The sequence below is a fragment of the Galeopterus variegatus genome, unplaced genomic scaffold (assembly GCF_000696425.1).
Source record: "Galeopterus variegatus unplaced genomic scaffold, G_variegatus-3.0.2 Scaffold199, whole genome shotgun sequence".
Classification (NCBI taxonomy): Eukaryota; Metazoa; Chordata; class Mammalia; order Dermoptera; family Cynocephalidae; genus Galeopterus; species Galeopterus variegatus.
In genome coordinates, this window is record NW_007726310.1 from 793,608 (window position 1) to 814,902 (window position 21,295).

The 21,295-nt window shown below is 35.6% G+C and overlaps 1 protein-coding gene across 2 annotated transcripts in view; it reads left to right on the top strand.

Annotated features, from left to right (window-relative positions):
* Window positions 1-21,295, top strand: part of MYH10 (myosin, heavy chain 10, non-muscle) — an 83,861-nt gene that overhangs the window by 7,815 nt on the left and 54,751 nt on the right. For both annotated transcript variants that reach the window (XM_008565465.1, XM_008565466.1), the window contains exon 3: window positions 13,307-13,463. In XM_008565465.1, the coding sequence (XP_008563687.1) occupies window positions 13,307-13,463 (157 nt within the window). The remainder of the gene's footprint in view (window positions 1-13,306; window positions 13,464-21,295) is intronic.

Consider the following 21,295-nt stretch of genomic DNA (forward strand, 5'->3'; position numbering starts at 1 on the left):
CTTTTCACTGTTGACGTTTGTACTCATGGAACAAAAGCAATGATGAATAAAATTCCTGACACCTTATCATGAATAAAGGCGGGGCCCCAAACTGTACTAGTAATCACTTTATTCTTCACTGTCACTTATTGGCAGTTAAAAAGCCCAGTTTCACTCAAGAATGTCCTTGATAAAGCAGGAAAAAAGACTGATTTTGTTAAATCTCAACCTTGAGGACACATCTTTCTAATATTCTGCGTGATGAAACAGTATGTATGCATAAGTCACTTCTGCATATCAACATATGATGGCTGCCTGCGGAAAAGCATGTGTGTGGTTATTTGAGTTGGAAGCTAAACTTGTACTTTTTAATAGAATACCATTTTTATTTGATAGAATGACTGATAGCTATACCATGGTTACTGACAGAAGTATTTGTCAGACATTTTCTTGAAAATGAACAAAGTAAGCCTGTCACTTCATAGAAAACAACTGGCCATAATTGTTGCCAATGATAAAAATTGAGTTTTTACATGGAAATTAGAATTTTAGGAAACTTGTATCTACTACTTTGAATTTAACAACTTGTCAATACTTATAAACCTTTCCGATGTGATAGATGGTGATAAAAACGAAAGTGGTTTTTTTTGATGTTGTATAGTGAAATGTTATCATTTGGAGGACTTGCATAATTCAATGAGCTGATGTTTTTCAAAGGATGCATATGTGATGTTACAAAATCATGCATGGGTGATAGATTCATTCAGTGTGCAGGATAAGCCAATGGATTTTGATGTAACAGACTATGAGAAGTTCACTGATAGGGTTTCAGATGCCACATTGCATCTAATACTTAACAAATTATTACTTGTTAAGTTTTGGTAGTATCAAAGAAGAATATCACGATTATCTGAAAAGGCTGTAAAACTATTCCTCTCTTTTCCAGCTGAGTACCTGTGTAAAACTGATTTTTTTCACACGCTTTAACTAAAAACACATATCACAATAGATTGAATGCAGAAACAGATGAAAAATGAGCCTTTTCTATTAAGCCGGACAATAAAAGTTTTGCACACATATAAAACAGTACCACTCCTTTCACTTTTGTTTTGGAAAATAGAAAGTTATTTTTTGTAAGAAATGTTATTTATGTTAGCATGTAATATGTTTATTGTTTTAAAATGAATAAATACACATTTTAAAAGCAATATGTGTATTATCTATCTGTCTATAGATATAGATATAAAACAAAAGGTCTTTGGAGTCCTTAATAATTTCTAAGGATATAAAAGGGCCCTGAAATAAAGAAGTTTGAGTCATTCATTCATTTTTGTTGGATTGTAGTATTCCATTGTAAGATTTTTGACCCAATATATTTATCCACCCAACTGTTTTTGTATGTTTGTTTTTTTCCATTCTGGTACTATCATGAACATTGCCTCAGTGAATGGCCTTGTACATTTCCTGATGCACATAAGCATGCCTTTCTGTGAGGTGTATAACTGGAAGTGGAATTCCTGGGTGATAAAATATGCATTTCCGTAACTCATATCTTCACCTTTTCTAGACAATGCCTGATTTAGTCTGAGTCCCAGCAGGAAACAGAAGGACCTCAAACTAGGTATTTGAGAGTTTAATAAAGGGAAGATTTACAAACATGTAGGTAGAGTTTATAAAACAAGTGCAGTATCCTAGCACTAATGATGATTGAGAGCCCTCAATGCATCTTTTTGTTTTGTTTTGTTTTTTAGCAAGGATATGCGTATTTATTTGTTCAAATAACAAATACATACACTGAATAACAGGTGAATAACAAAATCCTCTGTAGAAAGCAGGGCTTCAAATTTTCACAAACTGGAGATGTAAAACTTATTAAAATTTACTTATTTCATTTCATAATGTGTACAATTATTTGAAATAGCTCTCTAAATTTAGTCTTTCAAAAGCATGCACATATCAAATTAATTTCAACAGAGGAAGATGAATAAACTTTTCAAAGGCAAATTAGTTTCTAAGCAAATCAATTTAAGTCCATTTAATAAAAAGAAAAAATATGGAACACTTCACAAATTTTTTTCACAGGGGACATGCTAATCTTCTGTCATTCCAATTTTAGTATATGTGCTGCCAAAGTGAGACCCTTAACACATCTTGATCTTTAAAGGAACAATAGGAAAGAGCTGTTACCTTGACTCATAGAGGATGGCTGTATGGACAGGGCTACCTGATAGGAACTGTAGCCTTCTTTAGAGGGATGTCTGCAGCTTATGGCAATTGCAGAGCCTGGGGAATAAAAATCCTGATTTTCTTCTCCTGTCACCCTCAATTTTCTGTGATGTCTCCCTTTGGCCAAACTCATTTTTTCAAAAAGCCAGAGGAGAAAGGAATTTGATGATACAGAGGCTCCTTCACTTATAGTGGGGTTTTGTCCCAATAAACCCATCATAAGTTTACAATATCTTAAGTCAAAAATTCATGTAATACACCTAACCTATCAAACATAGCTTAGCCTAACCTGCGTTAAAAATGCTAAGACTTGGGCCGGCCCGGTGGCGCACTGGATGGTGTGCCGCTTGGGAAGCGCGGCGGCGCTCCCGCCCGAGGGTTCGGATCCCACATGCAGACCGGTTCCCACTCACTGGCTGAGCGAGGCACGGGAGCAACACCGAGGGTTGCGATCCTGTTGCCGGACACGGAAAAAGACAAAAGACAAAAGACAAAAAAAAAAAAAAATGCTAAGACTCTTATTTTAGCCTACAGTTGGGCTATTTTATACACAAAGCCTATTTTATAATAAAGTGTTGAATATCTCATGTAATTTGTTGAATACTGTACTGAAAGTGAAAAACAATGGTTGTATGAGTACTTGAAGTACGCTTTCTACTGAATGCACATGGCTTTCGTACCATCATAAAGTAAAAAAAAACCATTGTCAAACCATCATCATAAGTCAGGGACTGTATATACTTTTCTTAGGGTCAGCCTCAGTTCCATCTGGAATTGAGTTTTGTGTATGGTGTGAGGTAGGGACAAGATTTATTTATGTTTTCCAAATGGCTGTCTGGTTGACCCAGTGCCATCTACTGAAACACAGTCCTTTCTCCACTGTTCTGAAGTGCCACCTTTCCATAAATCAGGTGTTTATAAATATGTTCTTGATTCCCTATTCTGTTTCATGGGTCTATGTGTGTTTCTTTGGGCTAATATCACATTGTCTTAAGTATTACAGCTTTATAATATGTTTTGGTGTCCAGCATGGTTAAATCCTCTCATTTTTGTTCTTTAGGACTGTTTTTGTCTGTTAGGTCCTTTGTATTTGAATATAATTTTAGAATCTGCTTGTCAGGTTTTTTTCATGCACACACACACATACACACAAAACCCTGTTGGAATTTTGATTGAGATTTTATTGATTCTGTAGATCAATTTGGGGTAAAAATTTGATCCTTATAATATTTAATCTTTAATTCCTAGGTATATGATTTATTTAGTTCATAATTTTTCTCAATATTTTATAGTTTTCTTTGTAGAGGTCATGTACATCTTTTGTTAGATTTGTTTCTTAGTATTTGATTTTTTTTGGATACTATTTAAGTGGTGTTTTAAATTTTATCCTTGTAATACATATGGTATGTACATAGTATATACCTAATTATTACTATTATGTAGGAATACTATGTTTTTTACAGTAAATTTTTGTATATTGACTTTATGTTCAGTGACCTTACTAAGTTTACTTATTGGTTGTAATAGTTTAGCTGAAGATTCTTTTGGATTTTCTATGAACACACTCATGTTGTCTCCAAATAATGAGTTTTATTTTTTCCTTTCCAACTCTTGTGCATTTTAAAAATTTGCTTTATTGTACTGTCTAGGTCTTCACTACAGTGTTTCTTCAGTAGAAGTGGTAATTGGAGGCATCCTTATATCATTTTTTTCTCAGAGGGAAAGCTTTCAACATTTCACCATTATGATCATATTCGCTGTTTTTGTTTTTTTTTTAATATTCTTTATCAGATAAGGGCAGTTTCCTTCTATACCTAGTTTTTATCCTAAATAGATGTTTTTTTTTAAAAAAAAATCTGACTGGCTGTTAATTTATCAAGTGTTTTTCCATTATCCATTGAGATGATAGTGTGATTTTTCTTGTTATTTTGTAACTGTGAAGAATTATATATATTTTGAGTATTAAACTAACCTTGCAAGGACCAAATATTACATGAGGGAACTTTAAAAAGTTCATGGAAAAATACAATTAAAAGATTATATGAATCTTTCCATGAACTTTTGAAGTACCCTTGTATATATATTCTTAGAATCTGCTTGCTAATATTTTTTTTTAGAATTTTTGCATCGACGCTCATGAGTGAAATTAACTTACAGTTTTTCTTTCTTATAATATCCTTGTCATATTTTGCTATCAAGGTTATGCTTGTTTTATAAAATGAATCAGGGAATGTTTATCTTTGTTCTCTGGAAGAGTTTGGATAGGATTAATGTTATGTCTTTTTAAAATAATGATAGTTTTCTTTGCAGGGAAGTTTTTCTGTAATAGATATAGAACTTTTCCAGTTTTTAATGTCTTGTGTCAGTTTTGATAATTATGTTTTTCTAGGAATTTGTCTGTTTTATATAAATTCCAAATTTATTGCCATAAGTTGTTCATACACAGTACTCTCATATTTTCTGTAGGATTTGTAATGATCTCTTTTATTCCTGGTGCTGATAATTTGTTCTATCCTTTTTTTTTTAATGTCTCACCAGAGGTTTATTAATTTTATTAGTCTTTCCAAATAACAGACTGACTTCAGTTGTACTTTTTTTTTTTTTTTCCTTTTTGTCTTTTTTCGTGACCGGCAACGGATCGCAACCCTCAGTGTCGCGCCCGTACCGGACCAGGACCGGCCACGGGATCGCAACCCTCAGTGTTGCTCCCGCCCCTCATTCAGCCAGTGAGCGGCCGGTCTGTATGTGGGATCCGAACCCTTGGCGGGAGCGCCACCGCGCTTCCCAAGCGGCGCACTATAGCAGTGCGCCACCGGGCTGGCCCCCAGTTGTACTTTTGACTTTGTTGGTTCTCTCTATTCATTTTTTCCTTCCTACCTACCTATTTTTCACACACTTTTTTTATACTTTACATTGGTTTACTTTGTTGTTCATTCCCTAACTTCTTGAGATGAATACTTAGATCATTGATTTTTTTCCAGCCAGTCACTTTCTAGTATGTGCTTTAAAAGCTATACATTTCATTCTAAGTACTGCTTTATCTGTATACTTCAAGTTTTAACATGTTGTACCTTTATTATCATTCAGTTCAAAATAATGAGGATGTTTCCTTTGCCTACATGAGTTATTTAGAAGTGAGTTGCTTAATTTCCAAACATAGGAAATTTTCAAGTTTATTTTGTTATTTCTAATATAATCCTCCCTTGGTCAGAGAACCAAGGGAGGATTTAATGATTTCAATCCTTTAGTATTTGTTAGACTTGCTTTATAGTTCATCATATGACCAATTTGGGTAAAAGGTCATTGTGCCCTTGAAGAACATGTGTATTCTGCAGTTACTGGATGCAGTGTTGTATATGTGCAGTGTTGTTCAATCTTATATGTCCTTACCTGTTTTTTTAAATCATCTTATTCTGTTAGTTACCGTGAAAATCTGCTTCTCTTTTTAGTTCCATCAATTTTTGCTGTATATGTGATGAAGCTATGTTGTCATGAGTATATAGATGTCGACTTTTTTTTTTTTGTCCTTTTTGAGACCGGCTGCACTGCGCTCAGCCAGTGAGCGCACCGGCCATCCCTATATAGGATCCGAACCCGCAGCGGGAGCGCTGCTGCGCTCCCAGCGCCGTACTCTCCCGAGTGCGCCACGGGCTCGGCCCAGATGTAGAAATTTTTAATCTTTCTGATTTATCATCATGAGATGGTCTTCATTTTTATTATTGTTTCTTGCAAAGTTGATTTAGTCTATTTGTATTAGGGTTTGGTTTTTTTTTTTTGGATTTGTGTTTGCATGTTTCTTTGTTTTCCAAACTTAGTTTCAGCTTGTCTGTGTCTTTATACTTAACGATACATCTCTTATAGACTGCTATAGTTCTTTTTGTTCTGAATCTGACAATATTTTTTAACTAGGATATTTTACACGTGTAGTATAATGACTGATACATTTCAGTTTAAATCTACCATCTGATTCATTGCTTTCTATTTGTCATACCTGTTCTGTTTTTTTGTGGGGTTTTTTTTTCCTTTTTTTGGATTAGATAATTTTTTTAATTCTATCTTTTCACCCCTTGTTATACATTTTTGCTGTTCTCTTAGCTGTTATTTTGGCAGCTACCTATTCTAACATGTATCCATGACCTATTAAAGACTGATATGAAGTAGAACTCTTACCACTGTACATAATGAAGGGGCCTGAGAACACTTGAACTCCATTTACTCTTCCCTCCCAATTTATGTACTATTGTTATTTATTCAGATTTTCTCTATATTTTAAAGCTCACAATACACATTGCTTTTTAATACAGTCAATATTTATCTAGTTTTATTCATTTACCCTTTCTATTGCTTCTCTCTATTTTTTGGCAGCTGGCTGGTTCTGGAATCCGAACCCTTGATCTTGATTTTACATCACCATGCTCTAACCAACTCCATCATTCTTCTAGAAAGAGTATCTTATTTGTCTGAAAATGTCTATTTCTTATTTAGTTTTGAAGTTTTTGTGGTTTTGTTGGATTTGGAATTCAGAGCTGGCAGTTTTCTTTTAGCACTATGTAGGTACCATTGCATTGTTTTCTGCCTTCTGTCCTTTTCTGTTGATAATTCAGTTTATAGTTTTATTGTTGCTGCTTTGAAGGTAATCTATGCTGTGCTAGGTTGGCAAGACAAAGGGATTTAAGGACTCAGAGCCAAATCCTTACCACATTAGGGAGTTTATTTTCCAGTGAACCTGGAGGGGAGACCGAAAGATTAGTTCCTGCCCCTGTACAGACTAGTAGAGGTTTTATAGGGTTTGAATTAGGGGAAGGGGTTTGGTAGTTATTCTGAGCACTTTGTAACAGCTCTGTGGTTTTCCTGGTCTTCACAAGGTTCTGTTTTGTACAAAATCCAGGTTTTCTCAGAGAACACTTGCTTAAGAGAAAGGGAGGGTGTAGGGGGCAGAGTGAGGAAGCAGTGAACATGGTTGTGCTTATGCTAAACTGATTGTGAGGCCTAATGTGCTGCCCCTCCCCCCTCCAGCTGTTTCTGAAATTTTCTCTTTGTCTTTGGTTTTCAGTAGTTTTACTATGATGTGCTTAGGTAAAGTTTTTTTGTTTTTGTTTTTGTTTTATATATATATATATTCAGCTTGGAGTTGGTAGTTGTTTTGAATCTGTGGCTTGATGCCTTTTGTCAATTTTGGAAAATTCTTAGCTGTAACCTCTTCAGGTACACTTCTGCTTCATTCTGTCTTTTCTCCTTCTTGGACTCAAATACCTCATATGTCAGATCTTTTCACTATGTCCCATATGGCTCTCACATTCCTCTACATTTTCATCCTTGTTTTCCCCCATGCTGCATTCTGGCTATTTGCTTAGGATTATATGTCAGGTAATGAATTCTTTCTTCAGCTGTATCTAATTTGCCCGTAAATGTATCTATTGAATTCTGAATTTAAATTATTGTTTTTTTCAGTTTTAGAATTTTTGTTTAGGTTTTCTCTTAATAGTTTCCAATTCTTTGCTAGAATTCTCAATCATATCTTTTAATTACTCAGACATATTATCATCCAAGATAATAATACTCAGACAACTAAATGAAAATAGGCTCACAGGGATCCAGATATTATCTTGGAGTTTAGTCACAAGTTGTTGCCTTATATGCCTGGTTTTGTACACAAGAAGTTGTGAAGATAATTTGTGGCTGTAGATGGCATTAAGCTTATTCTAGAGTTTGCTTTGAGCAGGCAGTTAGGCTAAGGAGGGTTTGGAAGGAGGGTATGTAGTTCAATTAGGCATTGACATCTTTCCCAACTGTGTTTCAGGCTATGTGAGTGCACTCTTCTGATGTAGTCTTAACTCTTAGGTGTAGCCCTGAGGGTCCCAGATGAAAGCTTGGGGTGTTTATCATCTTCTCTCCTCCTCCTGGTGGACCAGAACTCTTTAATTTTTGTTCTCTTAGATTTGTATACTGTTGAAAGTTCTGCTTAGCTTCTTCTCAGCAACAGTTTTTGGGATGTGTAACTAATATTTGTCTAATATTTCTCAAAAATATCTCATAAGTAGTTAGACTGTCAATTCAGGATCCAAACAAGGTTGATATATCGTAATTGATTGTTATGTCTCCTCTAATCGTGTGTTTCCCCTCTTTCTTTTTTTATTTGAAGAAATGGTGTCAGATATATTGTAGAATTTCCCATGTTCTGGATTTTGTTGATTATATTCCTGTGGTGCTTCCTATAAACTGGTAGTTGGATCCAGAGTCTTACACAGATTCAGTTTCAGGAAACACCTAATGCCAAATTGTCTCTCACTTTATGATGTTGAGATTGATCAGTGAGTTCAGGTTAGGTTTTGCCAGCCCGGTTTGTGCATTAGGAGTGTCCTCATCTGCCAGTCCTCTAAGGATTTTAGCAGCCAGTGATGAACACTGTTCAGATCCATTATTTCATCAGGGCTGCAAAGTGGTGAGTCTAATGCCATCAATTCTTCTGCATTTGTTAGCCTGGTGAATTCTTTCTTAACTCAATATGTATTTCCTCCACATACAAAATTTTCTTCCAAGTTTAAATATATATATATATATAAACTTACAGAGTTTTGGCCTTTTTTCCCCCAAAGGAGCAATGACAATTGATATTTTAGTTATCCTTCCTCTGACCTCCATATTCATCTGCCCTCTATGTATTATTATTTTTTATTTGTTTTACCTTTGCAATTTCTTTTTCTTTTATTATTTTTCTTTAAGAAGGATGCTCTCCCAGAATAAATGCATCTACTCTTACCACTTGATTTCCTGAAGTATGCATTCTGCTCTTTATTTTCTCCACTATAGATTTTAACTTTATTATTTCAGATGATTCCTTACAGTCTTTTCTGTTGTGATATGTAGAGTCCACGTTATACTCCATTCTGTTGCAGAAATAAATCTATTCCCTAAAATTTTCTTTTAGCTTATTTTGTAGACAGTTTCCATATAGAATAATTTCTTTCTCTGAATTCTCTGGATGATTATCTGTTCCTTATTACATAGGGTTTTGTTTTCATTTTTAATACCATATGAATTTTATCTAGGTGTAGTGCTTGCAGATGGTACAGGTGAATTATGCTTTCCTCCCTTTCCTTTTGGGTGGTGGTCTGATTTCTTCTGAGAGCTACAGTAGGGGTGTAGGGTTATGTGATGTTCCCAGTTCAATCCCCTGTTCCTATAGGAGACTGTTATATCTGTGCTCCATTGCATTGGCATCTGCACCTGCTTCCATTTCCCAGTTCTGTAATCCTTTGAACCTATGAAACAATGCATAGACACATCCCTGCTTTCTTAAACAGAGGCCTTGCACTTAAAGGACGAGTAAAATTCCCCAGTAGAAGACAGAAGAGGATGTGCATTCCAGGCAGAGTGGTAAACGTAGATAGAAGCCTAGGGGCATAAAGCAGCGTAACATGTTGGAAAAATTGAAAACTTTTTGTGTGTGCAAATATTTTTGTTTGTCTCTCTTAGGTAGAGTATACATAACGTTATTATACAAACTATTCCTCAAGCCTTTGCAATTCTTCATTTTCGCATGGCTCTGGCAATTCATTATTTCCAATTGCTTACTGGGCATAATCCTACTTGGTTCACCTACCACACCACAATCTCAATATGTTAAAAGGAGATTCATTTTCTCCCAAATCAAATTATTTTTCCCTTCTGTCAGTAACTGTTTCAGTCTCTAAAGCTTGAGAACCTTGCAGTCCACTTTGACTTAGGTCTTCAGCAGCTTTTCTGTATTGAGAGTTTCTGAGTACTAAGTCTCCATCCAGCTTTCTCCATGACTCATCCTTTCTCTGCTTCGTGTTGCCTCTTCTCTCATCTAAGCCCTGTTGTTGTGCCAAGACCATCGAGCAGTGTCTGCTTGTCTTCCTGCTTCTCACCTCTTGCCCCTTCAATCTATGTTCCATTTGGCTGCCAGATTTATACTGTCTAAAATGCTTCTTTCCTCCAATCTCTCTTCTCACCTGAGCCTCTAATACCTCATCGCCTGTACATGACAAAATCTAAACTGTTCAGTTTGGCTTTCTAGGCTCTTATCACTCACATTCCATGATACAAACTATTTTCAGCTAGACTGGACTTCTCACACTGCCTTGGATTTATCCTGCCACCAGAAGAGTGTTTTGCACTTACTATTTTAGTAGGAATTCCTTTATCACTTCATTTGACCTGATAGTCTTTTAAAAGAACATCAAAGGCCATGTGATCTGGATTTTGTCCCTAGTTTTATAGTTTCTCACAAGATGGCATGATTTTCAGTGCCAAGGTTTCTTGTGTGTTCTGCCCGAGAGCTCTCTGTACTACTTATTATATCTGTTTGTCTTTCTCTTTTTAGTGCCTTTTATTGTGACTTGTTTGTTTAGTGTGTATCTATTGTCCTCCTACCTAGAGTGTATGTTTCTTGAAGGTGCTTAATGTCTTGTGTATGTAGTCAAATACTTAACACAGTTTAATTTGAACTTTAAGGTCTGTAGCAAAATTATTTTAACCACATATTGCCTTCTTACTACGTACTTGGGCAAGACAAAAGTAGCAGATATCAGTTCAGTGATCAGTTTATGCAGGAACCCAATATTTGAGCTAATTTTTTAGGTAGTTAGAAGTTAGCTCTTTAAGCACTTTAATAATATTTCCACTTAAGCATTTATTTTTGCTCCTCTTTAGCAAGCATGGGATACTGATGATTGTTCAACCTTTTGTTTTTTGATGACTTACTCATATTTGTGATACTTACTCATCTTTGTAATCCTAGTCCTCAGAAAAGTGCCTAACACATGGTAGATACACATGTTGGAATTATTTCTGATTAAATATGCCATTGTTAATGATCTGTTACTATGCTATACATGCTGTGGATGTTAAGCAAATTTGCATATTTTAACTTTCTTGGAGTTTTTGTTGTTTTTCTTTTTTTGCCTTTTTAAAAATGAAGTGCAGAATTTGTAGCTTCGTGATAGACTGTGACCTAATTTTTGAATGAAAAAAGTGAGGTGGTCTGTATAAAACTTCATTAGTATATTGTTATGATTTGTTGTATATAAGTGAAACTCGATAAAAAAGTATGAGGTTGCTTCTTGGTTTTTTTCACCCTTAATCAAGTCTACTTTCATTGTCTGTCATTGCCTTTTTTTCATATGGGCTGCAGAGAGAGACTGGACTAGGTAGATGAGATACCTGATTGGGAAAAAGTGCAAGATGGTGGTCTGGGAAGCCAAGGTTGTCTGAAATTTGCACTGTGAGTACAGGAAAGCCAAGAGTCCAAAGGCCTGAGCAGTCCACAAGTAATTAATCTGGCTTCAGGCAAACGAGGGATAGATGTCCATCTGGTCTGCTCAGAAGTAAGGCATTAGCAAACAGCCTAAATCAGTGAACTTAGAGCAGGTGCTTTTTGTCTTTTGTCCCCTTCTAAACCTCTAATCTAGGTAGGAAGCGCATTCCACCTCTGAGCCTGCAATTGTGAGTCGAGGAAAGATACAAGGAAAACAGCTAGAGAGATGTTTCTGAACACTTGCATTTTTGGGGCAGTCTCTCGTTCTCTTTTTCTAGTGTTAGTAACTGCAGTGTTCAAAATAGAGTGGTCCCTAGCGGGCTTTCTGGTGGTAATTGCCAAGGGTGTCAGCCCTTATGAACACAGCTGTTAGTTTGAAGCCTCCTTAGTGTTCCCTTGGGAAGTTGGCCATGTAGCCAAACGCTTCCAATCCTCCAGCCTTTTTAGTGTTCTCTTGCTTTTTAGACTTTTGTCTACCCAAATCACCTTAAATAAAAGTTCTGTTTCATAATGCAACTGAGCATCCTTTCCAGATGCCTTCAGTCCCTCACAGGGCTGGAGCATCTGGCAGCAGTCCTAACTGCTCTTGTTTTTCCACAGTTCCCAGAGTCAGTTCTGTAGAATTTTTTCAGAAATCATTCTATATAAATTTAAAAAGTCATAAGTGTTCATAGTGTGAATTCTGAATAATGATGAGTGTATTGATCAGGATAGGTTTGTATCTTCTAGAATAGTAGCTCTTAAAATGTTGAGGATACCAAGGACCTTTTGTTTATGTGAATTATATTTATTGATATTTACTGTATTAGAAATGAAAACAAAAATTTTGTGTTTATTAATTCATTTAAAAAAATAATAGTAAGCCCATAACAAGTTAATATATTTTTTTATGAAAAAAACTATATTTTCCGGGCTGGCCCGGTGGCGCACTGCTACAGTGCGCCGCTTGGGAGTGCAGCAGCGCTCCCGCCGAGGGTTCAGATCCCACATACAGACCGGTTCCTGCTCATTGGCTGAGCGAGGGGCGGGTGCAGCACTGAGGGTTGCGATCCCGTTGCCGGTCCCGGTCCAGTGCGGGCGCGACACTGAGGGTTGCGGTCCGTTGCCGGACACGAAAAAAGACAAAAAGGAAAAAAATAAAATAAAAATAAAAATAAAAAAAACTATATTTTCCAAAAAAAAAATTATAAGAATGGAAACTTTCACATTTTTGCAAATCTCTTAACATATCTTAACAAAAGATAGCTGGATTCTCATATCTGCTTCTGCATTTAATTTGGTGTAATATGTTGTTTTGGTTGAAGTACATGAAGGAAATCCAGCTTACACAGATATTTAGTTGGAAAAAGGAGGAGTGTTTTCATAGCCTTTTCAGATAACTGTGGATATTCTTTTTTGATACTATACCCAAACTTGACAGCTTGTATTTTCTTAATTAGTTGCAATGTGAAATCTGAAACTACATTAATGAGGTTTTCATACCTTGTACAAGTACACTTGTGAGAGAATGAATGTGAAAAGGCAAATGACATGTTTGAACCTTACAGTAGCCCTGTGAAGTCATGAAGCACACATTATTTTACAGATGAGGAAACTGAGTCCAGAGAATGCTATTTACTGTAGGAGAACTACCTGTGGTTCACAGTAGTAAATTGCCCATTATGGGCTAGATTTAATTTTGGGGATAAAGTAATCATCCAAAGGATAAAGATCTGCTGTTTAAATGACTGTGGGTTCTGTCTCCTGATTGGACCCAGACAGATAAATGCAGGGGGTTTTTTTCTATTTGTTTTTTAACACTGTATTTTATTTTCATTTTAGACTTATTCTGGACTCTTCTGTGTAGTCATAAATCCTTACAAGAATCTTCCAATTTACTCTGAGAATATTATTGAAATGTACAGAGGGAAGAAACGTCATGAGATGCCTCCACACATCTATGCTATATCTGAGTCTGCTTACAGATGCATGCTTCAAGGTAATTGGAATATTCAGAATTTCTTAAATGTAAATAGTGTTTTTAAATGTCTCAATCTCATCTAAAAAAGGGTTTTAATTTTCTTTTTTATAAAAAGATTTAAAATAAAAGTAAAAGGAAAAGTTAATGTTATTTGTAGAAAAATTATGAGTTGTTAGGATTAGAATAGACAACGTGGCCACTTACTGTAGGAAGCTCGTAAGTACAATACTTCATAATAATACTTCATATAAATTTTTATATTAAAAAGCATCTAATTTTTATGTACATTTGATCCCCACCACAAGCCAGTACAACTAAAGCTCTATTATAGTAGGTTTTAAAACCAACAGGAAGAATAATAGGAAAGATGGATGCTTCGTTGGGGAATAAAAGATTATAAAGTATTATTTGTGATTTAAGTGCATACTAAAGGAGACAACAAAAGTTAAAAAAGCATGTACTGAGTTGGTTGATTTTTATTGTGTTCTTTTGGATCAGAATGAAATATAAATTTGAAGAGTCATTCATTTGAACCATGGCTTTAGGCATTTTTTGAAAGCCAGAATGTAGTGATCAAACCAGCTCCTTGATCTCTTATGTCCTTCTTTTCCTTCTTCTCTTACTTATGCCACTAACTTCTATGGTGATGCTCTAGACTTTGTCATCTTTTAGAATTGCCCGATTTTTCATATAATTTTTCAGATATTATTACAATATTCTTCCATAGTGGCAGTCCAATCAAAAACTTTCCTAAACGTGTTCTTTGCTTCCAGGTGCATTCTCAGCCCACTAGTTGTTCTACTTCCCCTCTGCGTATTAAACAATACTCCTTCACTTTCTTCCTCAGTTTAAATTTCATGGTCTTTATTTTTTTCAACAGTCTTCTATCCATATCCTAAATCTCTTGTCCTATTTTTCTTTTGTTGTACCTCTTTGGCAAAATTCTCATGCTAGATTAATCAAAATATTTGTCTTTTTTAATACTCTTTCTTGGGTTGCTGATGCTTTCTGGAGTTGTATTCACACAACTGAACAGATCAATACTACTGTAATTTCATGACCATGAGCCCCGATTCTACTCTCAACATGACGTGCTAATCCTACCTTGTTTCTCTAGTGAGATGATCACCCCACTCTCCATAATGACTTCCAAATCTCTGCGTGGTTTGGGTCTCTGGGTTCCTATGTGTCCCTGTACTCCCCAGTTGATGGCTTGCTTCCCATTCTATAGAGAAATTGGAAGCCACCAGGGAGGAACTGCCCGGCTTCCTGAACCAGATTTACAAACCCTCCTTTCTTGTATCCACTCCTGTCAAAGGCCAGTCTTACCAATTCCTTCATCTCTGATATCAATCACATCCTCTCAGCCTTCTCAGGAATCTCACAGTGTTGATTATTCTAGTTCTGACAGCATCTTCTACCTCTCTTTCTCCTAAGATAGCATTAAATATGTTAAAGTTTTCCCCATTACTTTAAAAAAGAAAGTTTTCTGTTCCATAGCCCTTCTTCTCTTCATAGCCAGATTTTTGAAACATTATCTCCAGGTAGGTGGGTAGAGAGGGTTAGTGGTGGGAGCTTGTGAAAATGCATCTGTTTTCTCATGGGAATATAAGTAAGGATTCAGATGAGAATGAAGAAGGAGGAGAGATTGGAGATTTAAGATAGAAATAGTATGACAGAGCTTGTGAAAATGCATCTGTTTTCTCATGGGAATATAAGTAAGGATTCAGATGAGAATGAGGAAGGAGGAGAGATTGGAGATTTAAGATAGAAATAGTATGGCATGGGCATCTAGGAGAGACACATATATATACGCATTGACACTGCATCAAATATTTAAAACAATAGAACTACAAGGAAAATGAACCATGATAATAGAGAGAGCTTTAACATGCTTCTCTCAGAATTTGATGTACTAAGTAGGGATGAAAAGAATATAAGGAATGTAATTTAACACAATTTAGCAAGCTTATGTTGAAAAATGTATATATAATAGGACTGCCATTACACAGAAAGCACATTTAGAAACTTGGTATAAATTAGATAGTAGGCCACCAATAACTGGCTTATTTTACTCGACATGATTTTCTCTAAGCTCATCCATGTTGCCTTGCAGGTCTTCAGACTTGCCCTCATCCACACACTAGAATTTTTTTTTTTTTTCTTTCCTTGGCTGTATTTCTTAATTAATGGATCTCATGCTGTTATTTTGGGTGGAGGATAAACTCTGGTAGCTTCTTTAGAAACGCTAGAAACAACCAATTATTATATCAATAAGTAATGAGTTAAAGAATGGCTCATCCATATAGCAAAATGCTAATCAGCCATGTTGAAGGATGTCTGACACCCTGAGTAATATTTTGAATAAATAGGCATATATTCTATCCCTCCCTTTTGTTTTAAGAATTAGCATCTTAAGAATAATATTGATATACATCTAGGTGTAAACCTCAAAAATGTAGATCGAAGGATTTTTTGGAAAAATTTTGAAACTGAGTCCAAGTTTCCTACATTAGGAGAAATAAAAGCAAGGAAAACAAGTCATCTCAAAAAGAAATGTCAAGGAAGACTTTAAAAAGTCAGAAAACATATAACACCAAATATGGCAATTATAACGATAAATGTAAATACTTGTAACACCCTTGTATATAAGAGGGAGCCTAATAGAATCATATTCCATTTACAAGAAAGACATCTCAAACAAAGTAGCAAAAAGTAAAAGTACAAGGATGGACAGATAGCCAATTGCATACAAAAAAGTAACGTCAGTCTAAAGTAGACTTCAAAGCAAAAAAGGGACAAAGAACATTTTATGTCAAGAAAAGGAATGTTTTATATGAATTTTAGTTGTCTTGTACATATGTATCGAATCTTCTAATTTGGAAATATAGAGAGTAGGAAATATCACTCTCCATCCTGTGAAGCTGTAAGATGTAGTAAAACCCTCCTAGTGACATTGTTAGAGAACTGTTATCTCATTGGGGAAAAAAAAATAAAGATGGACGATATCACAATATGATGAGTGCTATGAAGAAAACTAAAAGGGTGAGGGCATACAGAGGGAAAGGATTAGGGAAGGGGTAAAACAGTGGTTTCATAGATTGACTAGCTTAAAAATGTACAAATATCAGTAGCTTTCTAATGTATTACCAATTATCCTTCACTATAGCCAAAAATGAATAAATGCTAGGAACAAACACTGTAGTGTTGCCATTTCCAGAATGTCATATAATCCACAATTTAGTCTTTGGGGTGTGACTTCTTTCAACAGCCTAATGCATTTGAGATTCATTCAGTCCTTTTTAGTGCATGTTCCACAACCTGTTTGTTCATTCACCATTCGAAGGCCTTTTAGATTGTTTTCAGTTTTTGGCCATTAAGAGATTGTACACATTTGTATACAGGCTTTTGTATGAGCATAAGTTTTCATTTTACTGAGTCAATGCTAAGATTAGAATTGATGGGTCATGTAGTAGATGTATGTTTGTTTATAAGAAATTACCAAACTGTTTTCCAAAGTGGCTGTGCCATTTTGCATATCTACCAGTAATGGATGAATTCCAGTTATTTCTAATCCTTGTTAGCACTTGGTATTGTTGGTTTTTATTAAATTGTCTCTCCAATAGGTGTGTAGTGGTATCTCATTATGGTTTTAAATTGCATTTCCCTAATGCATGTTTCAATGTGCTTATTTGGCACTTGTATGTTTTTGGCAAAGTGTCTAAATCTTTTGACCATTTTTTAAAAACTGAATAGTTCCTTTTCTTATTACTCAGTTTTGTGAGTCTTTGTCCTTTCTGGATGCAAGTTACACGTCCTTCATTGGATATGTGATTTGCAATTTTTTTCTCTCAGCCTGTGTTCTAGTTTGAGTTAATTTTTATATGTGGTGCAAGGTATATATTGAGGTTTATCCTTTTACATGTGCATATCCAATTGTTGCAGCACTGTTTGTTGAGAAGACTATTTCTCCATTGAATTGCTTTGGTACCTTTGTTAAAAGTCAACAAAGGTCTATTCCAGGATTCTCTTTCTTTGATCTATATGTCTGTCCTTTCACCAATATCACACTGACTTGATACAATAGCTTTATAGTAAATCTTGAAATTAGGTAGTATGAGTCTTTTACCATTGTTCTTAAAAATTTGTTTTGTCTCTTTCAGTTCCTTTGTCTTTCCATATATATAAATTTTACAAACCAGCTTGTCAATTTTTATAAAAAAAGTCCTGCTGACATTTTGATTGGATTACATTGAATCTGTTGATCAGTTGTGGCAGAATTGACAACAACATTCAGTCTTCCAACTCATGAACATAATTTGTCTATTTATATACGTCTTAGATTTCTTTCCTCAGTGTTTTGTAGTTTTCAGGATACAGATCTTGCACATGCTTCATTAGATTTATACCTAAGTATGTCGTATACCTTAGTATAACTGAGCATTGCATGTTTTTTAGTTTTAAATGGAACTTATAAAATTTCAATTTTCCATTTTTCACTATCCATATTTAGACATAAGATTTTAAAAATATATATTGACTTTTTTGCAACCTTGCTAAACTCACTTATTCTGGAAGTTGTTGGGTTTTTTTGTAGATTCTTTCTGTCTAGATAACTGTGTCCTCTGCAGATAGAGATACTGCTATTTTCTCCTTCCCACTCTATGCTTTTTTCCCACTTGCTTTGTGATGTTGGATAAGATTGGTGAGAACAGGCATTCTTGCCTTGTTCTTTTTTTTTTTTTTTCTTTTTTCCGTGTCCGGCAACGGATCGCAACCCTCAGTGTCGCTCCCGTACCGGACCGGGACTGGCAACGGGATCGCAACCCTCGGTGTTGCTCCCGCGCCTCGCTCAGCCAGTGAGCGGGAACCGGTCTGTACGTGGGATCTTTCTTTGATCTATATGTCTGTCCTTTCACCAATATCACACTGACTTGATACAATAGCTTTATAGTAAATCTTGAAATTAGGTAGTATGAGTCTTTTACCATTGTTCTTAAAAATTTGTTTTGTCTCTTTCAGTTCCTTTGTCTTTCCATATATATAAATTTTACAAACCAGCTTGTCAATTTTTATAAAAAAAGTCCTGCTGACATTTTGATTGGATTACATTGAATCTGTTGATCAGTTGTGGCAGAATTGACAACAACATTCAGTCTTCCAACTCATGAACATAATTTGTCTATTTATATACGTCTTAGATTTCTTTCCTCAGTGTTTTGTAGTTTTCAGGATACAGATCTTGCACATGCTTCATTAGATTTATACCTAAGTATGTCGTATACCTTAGTATAACTGAGCATTGCATGTTTTTTAGTTTTAAATGGAACTTATAAAATTTCAATTTTCCGTTTTTCACTATCAATATTTAGACATAAGATTTTAAAAATATATATTGACTTTTTTGCAACCTTGCTAAACTCACTTATTCTGGAAGTTGTTGGGTTTTTTTGTAGATTCTTTCTGTCTAGATAACTGTGTCCTCTGCAGATAGAGATACTGCTATTTTCTCCTTCCCACTCTATGCTTTTTTCCCACTTGCTTTGTGATGTTGGATAAGATTGGTGAGAACAGGCATTCTTGCCTTGTTCTTTTTTTTTTTTTTTCTTTTTTCCGTGTCCGGCAACGGATCGCAACCCTCAGTGTCGCTCCCGTACCGGACCGGGACTGGCAACGGGATCGCAACCCTCGGTGTTGCTCCCGCGCCTCGCTCAGCCAGTGAGCGGGAACCGGTCTGTACGTGGGATCCGAACCCTCGGCAGGAGCGCCTCCACGCTTCCCAAGCGGCGCACTAGCGCAGTGAGCCACCGGGCCGGCCCTTGCCTTGTTCTTGATTTTAGAGGACTGCATTCAGTTTTTTACCATTAAAGCTCCCTTGTATTCCTAGTTTGCTGAGATTTTATTTTTAAATTATGAATGATGTTGAATTTTATCCAGTGCTTTTTCTTCATTTATTCAGATGATCATCGGGTTTTTCTTCTTTAGTCTGTTGATATGGGGAATTAGATTGTTTACCTTTTGGATGCTGAGCCAGCTTATTCCCAGGATATGCACCACTTGCTCATTCTGTGTATCATCATTTTTATATATTGCTGGATTTGATTTGCTGACATTTTGTTAAGAATTTTTGTACATTTGCTTAAGAGATATCTAAATGTTTTCTTTTATTGTAGTGCCTATTTTTCAGTTTTAATAGAGGGGTAAGTCTTGTCTCTTAGAATGGGTTGGGAAATATTTCTTCCTCTTCAATTTTCACTTGTGCGAAAATGGTGTTATTTCTTCCTTAAATGTTTTGTAGAATTCACCAGTGAAGCTGTGTTTTCTTTGAGGGAAGGTTTTTAATTACAAATTCAATTTCTTTAATAGATACAGGGTTATTCCAGTTACTGTTTCTTCTTGAGAGCTTTAGCAGTTGTGTCTTTTAAAGAAATTGTCCCTTTCATCTTAGATGTCAAATATTTTGGCATAAAGTGGTTCCTAATATTTTCTTATTATCCTTTTAATGTCTGTGGGATCTATAGTGATATTCCCATTCTTATTCCAGATATTAGTAATTTGCTTCATTTTCTCCTTTTTCTTGATGAGTTTGGCTAGAGGTTTATCAATATGATGGATCTGCTCAAGAAGCCAACATTTGGTTTCATTGACTTTTTTCTTTTTTTTGCTTTCCGTTTCATTGATTTCTGTTGTTTATCTTTTCTTTCTACTTACTTTGGGTTTAATTTGCTCATTCCTAGTTTTTTTTTTTAAGGTAAGAGCTGAGATTATTGATTTTAAACTTTTCTCACTGTTGAAAAATATGATTTAATCCAACATAGATTTATTGAATGCCTCCTTATATGATTTTTGGAAGGTGCTTTGGAAAATACCAAGGTATCAAATGAGTCTTTGCTCTCTAGACAGCCAATTGCATTTTTAAAAGTAAAAAATTTTCCCCTTTAATATCACCATAAGGCTGTATCTGGTTACGTTTACAGGTTTTTAGAATATAAAGATCACTATAAACTGTTGTGCTCCAGTTGGAGGAGTGTTTAGTGAAACAGAAGGGGGAGGAGTACTTATCACAGAGTTAGATAGACTCCTGGAGGTGGTCAAGCCCATTCCCCTATCGTACTGATAAAGAAAGAGGTCCAAAGTTAGTATAAGATCAGACAGACAATTAACAAGAGCGGATGAGTCTGGCTAGAAGAGAGGTTTTTTTTTTGTTGTCGTTGACGGGTGGCGGTGACAAGAATTATGGGAGAATGAAGTATGGAGCAGATTTGAAGGGTAGGTTGTTGTGTGTGGGTCTCCAATTCCAGACGATAATAGGATGTACAGATGCAGGAAGGAAGTCATCTCAATGAATTAGGAGGCGATTTAATTTGGTTTAATGTTTGTGTGTTTTTGTCTCTTAAACGTGTAAACCAGTTCAGAAAAGCCATAAAAAACTTGGTGTAGTGGAATTCTATAGAAACTGCTCAAACCAGGAGAGTTAGGGGTCTGAACTTTCATATTATGAGTGAATAATCAAAGACTTGTCAGAAAAGCCATAAAAAACTTGGTGTAGTGGAATTCTATAGAAACTGCTCAAACCAGGAGAGGTAGGGGTCTGAACTTTCATATTATGAGTGAATAATCAAAGACTTGGTAAAATCATGGTTTTATAGCAAGGAATAAATGCCTCATTTTTTAATATATAGTTTGTGGTAGAGCTGGAACTAGAACAAAAGGTTCCAGTCCCCACTATCTTGCCAGTGCCCAGCATGGTACCTAACACTGGATTTCTCTCAGCAGGTCTTCATTACACTCTCGATGCTGGGAATAAAGAAATAAGACAGTGAGGTCTCAAGCAGTACATCCTAGTGGGT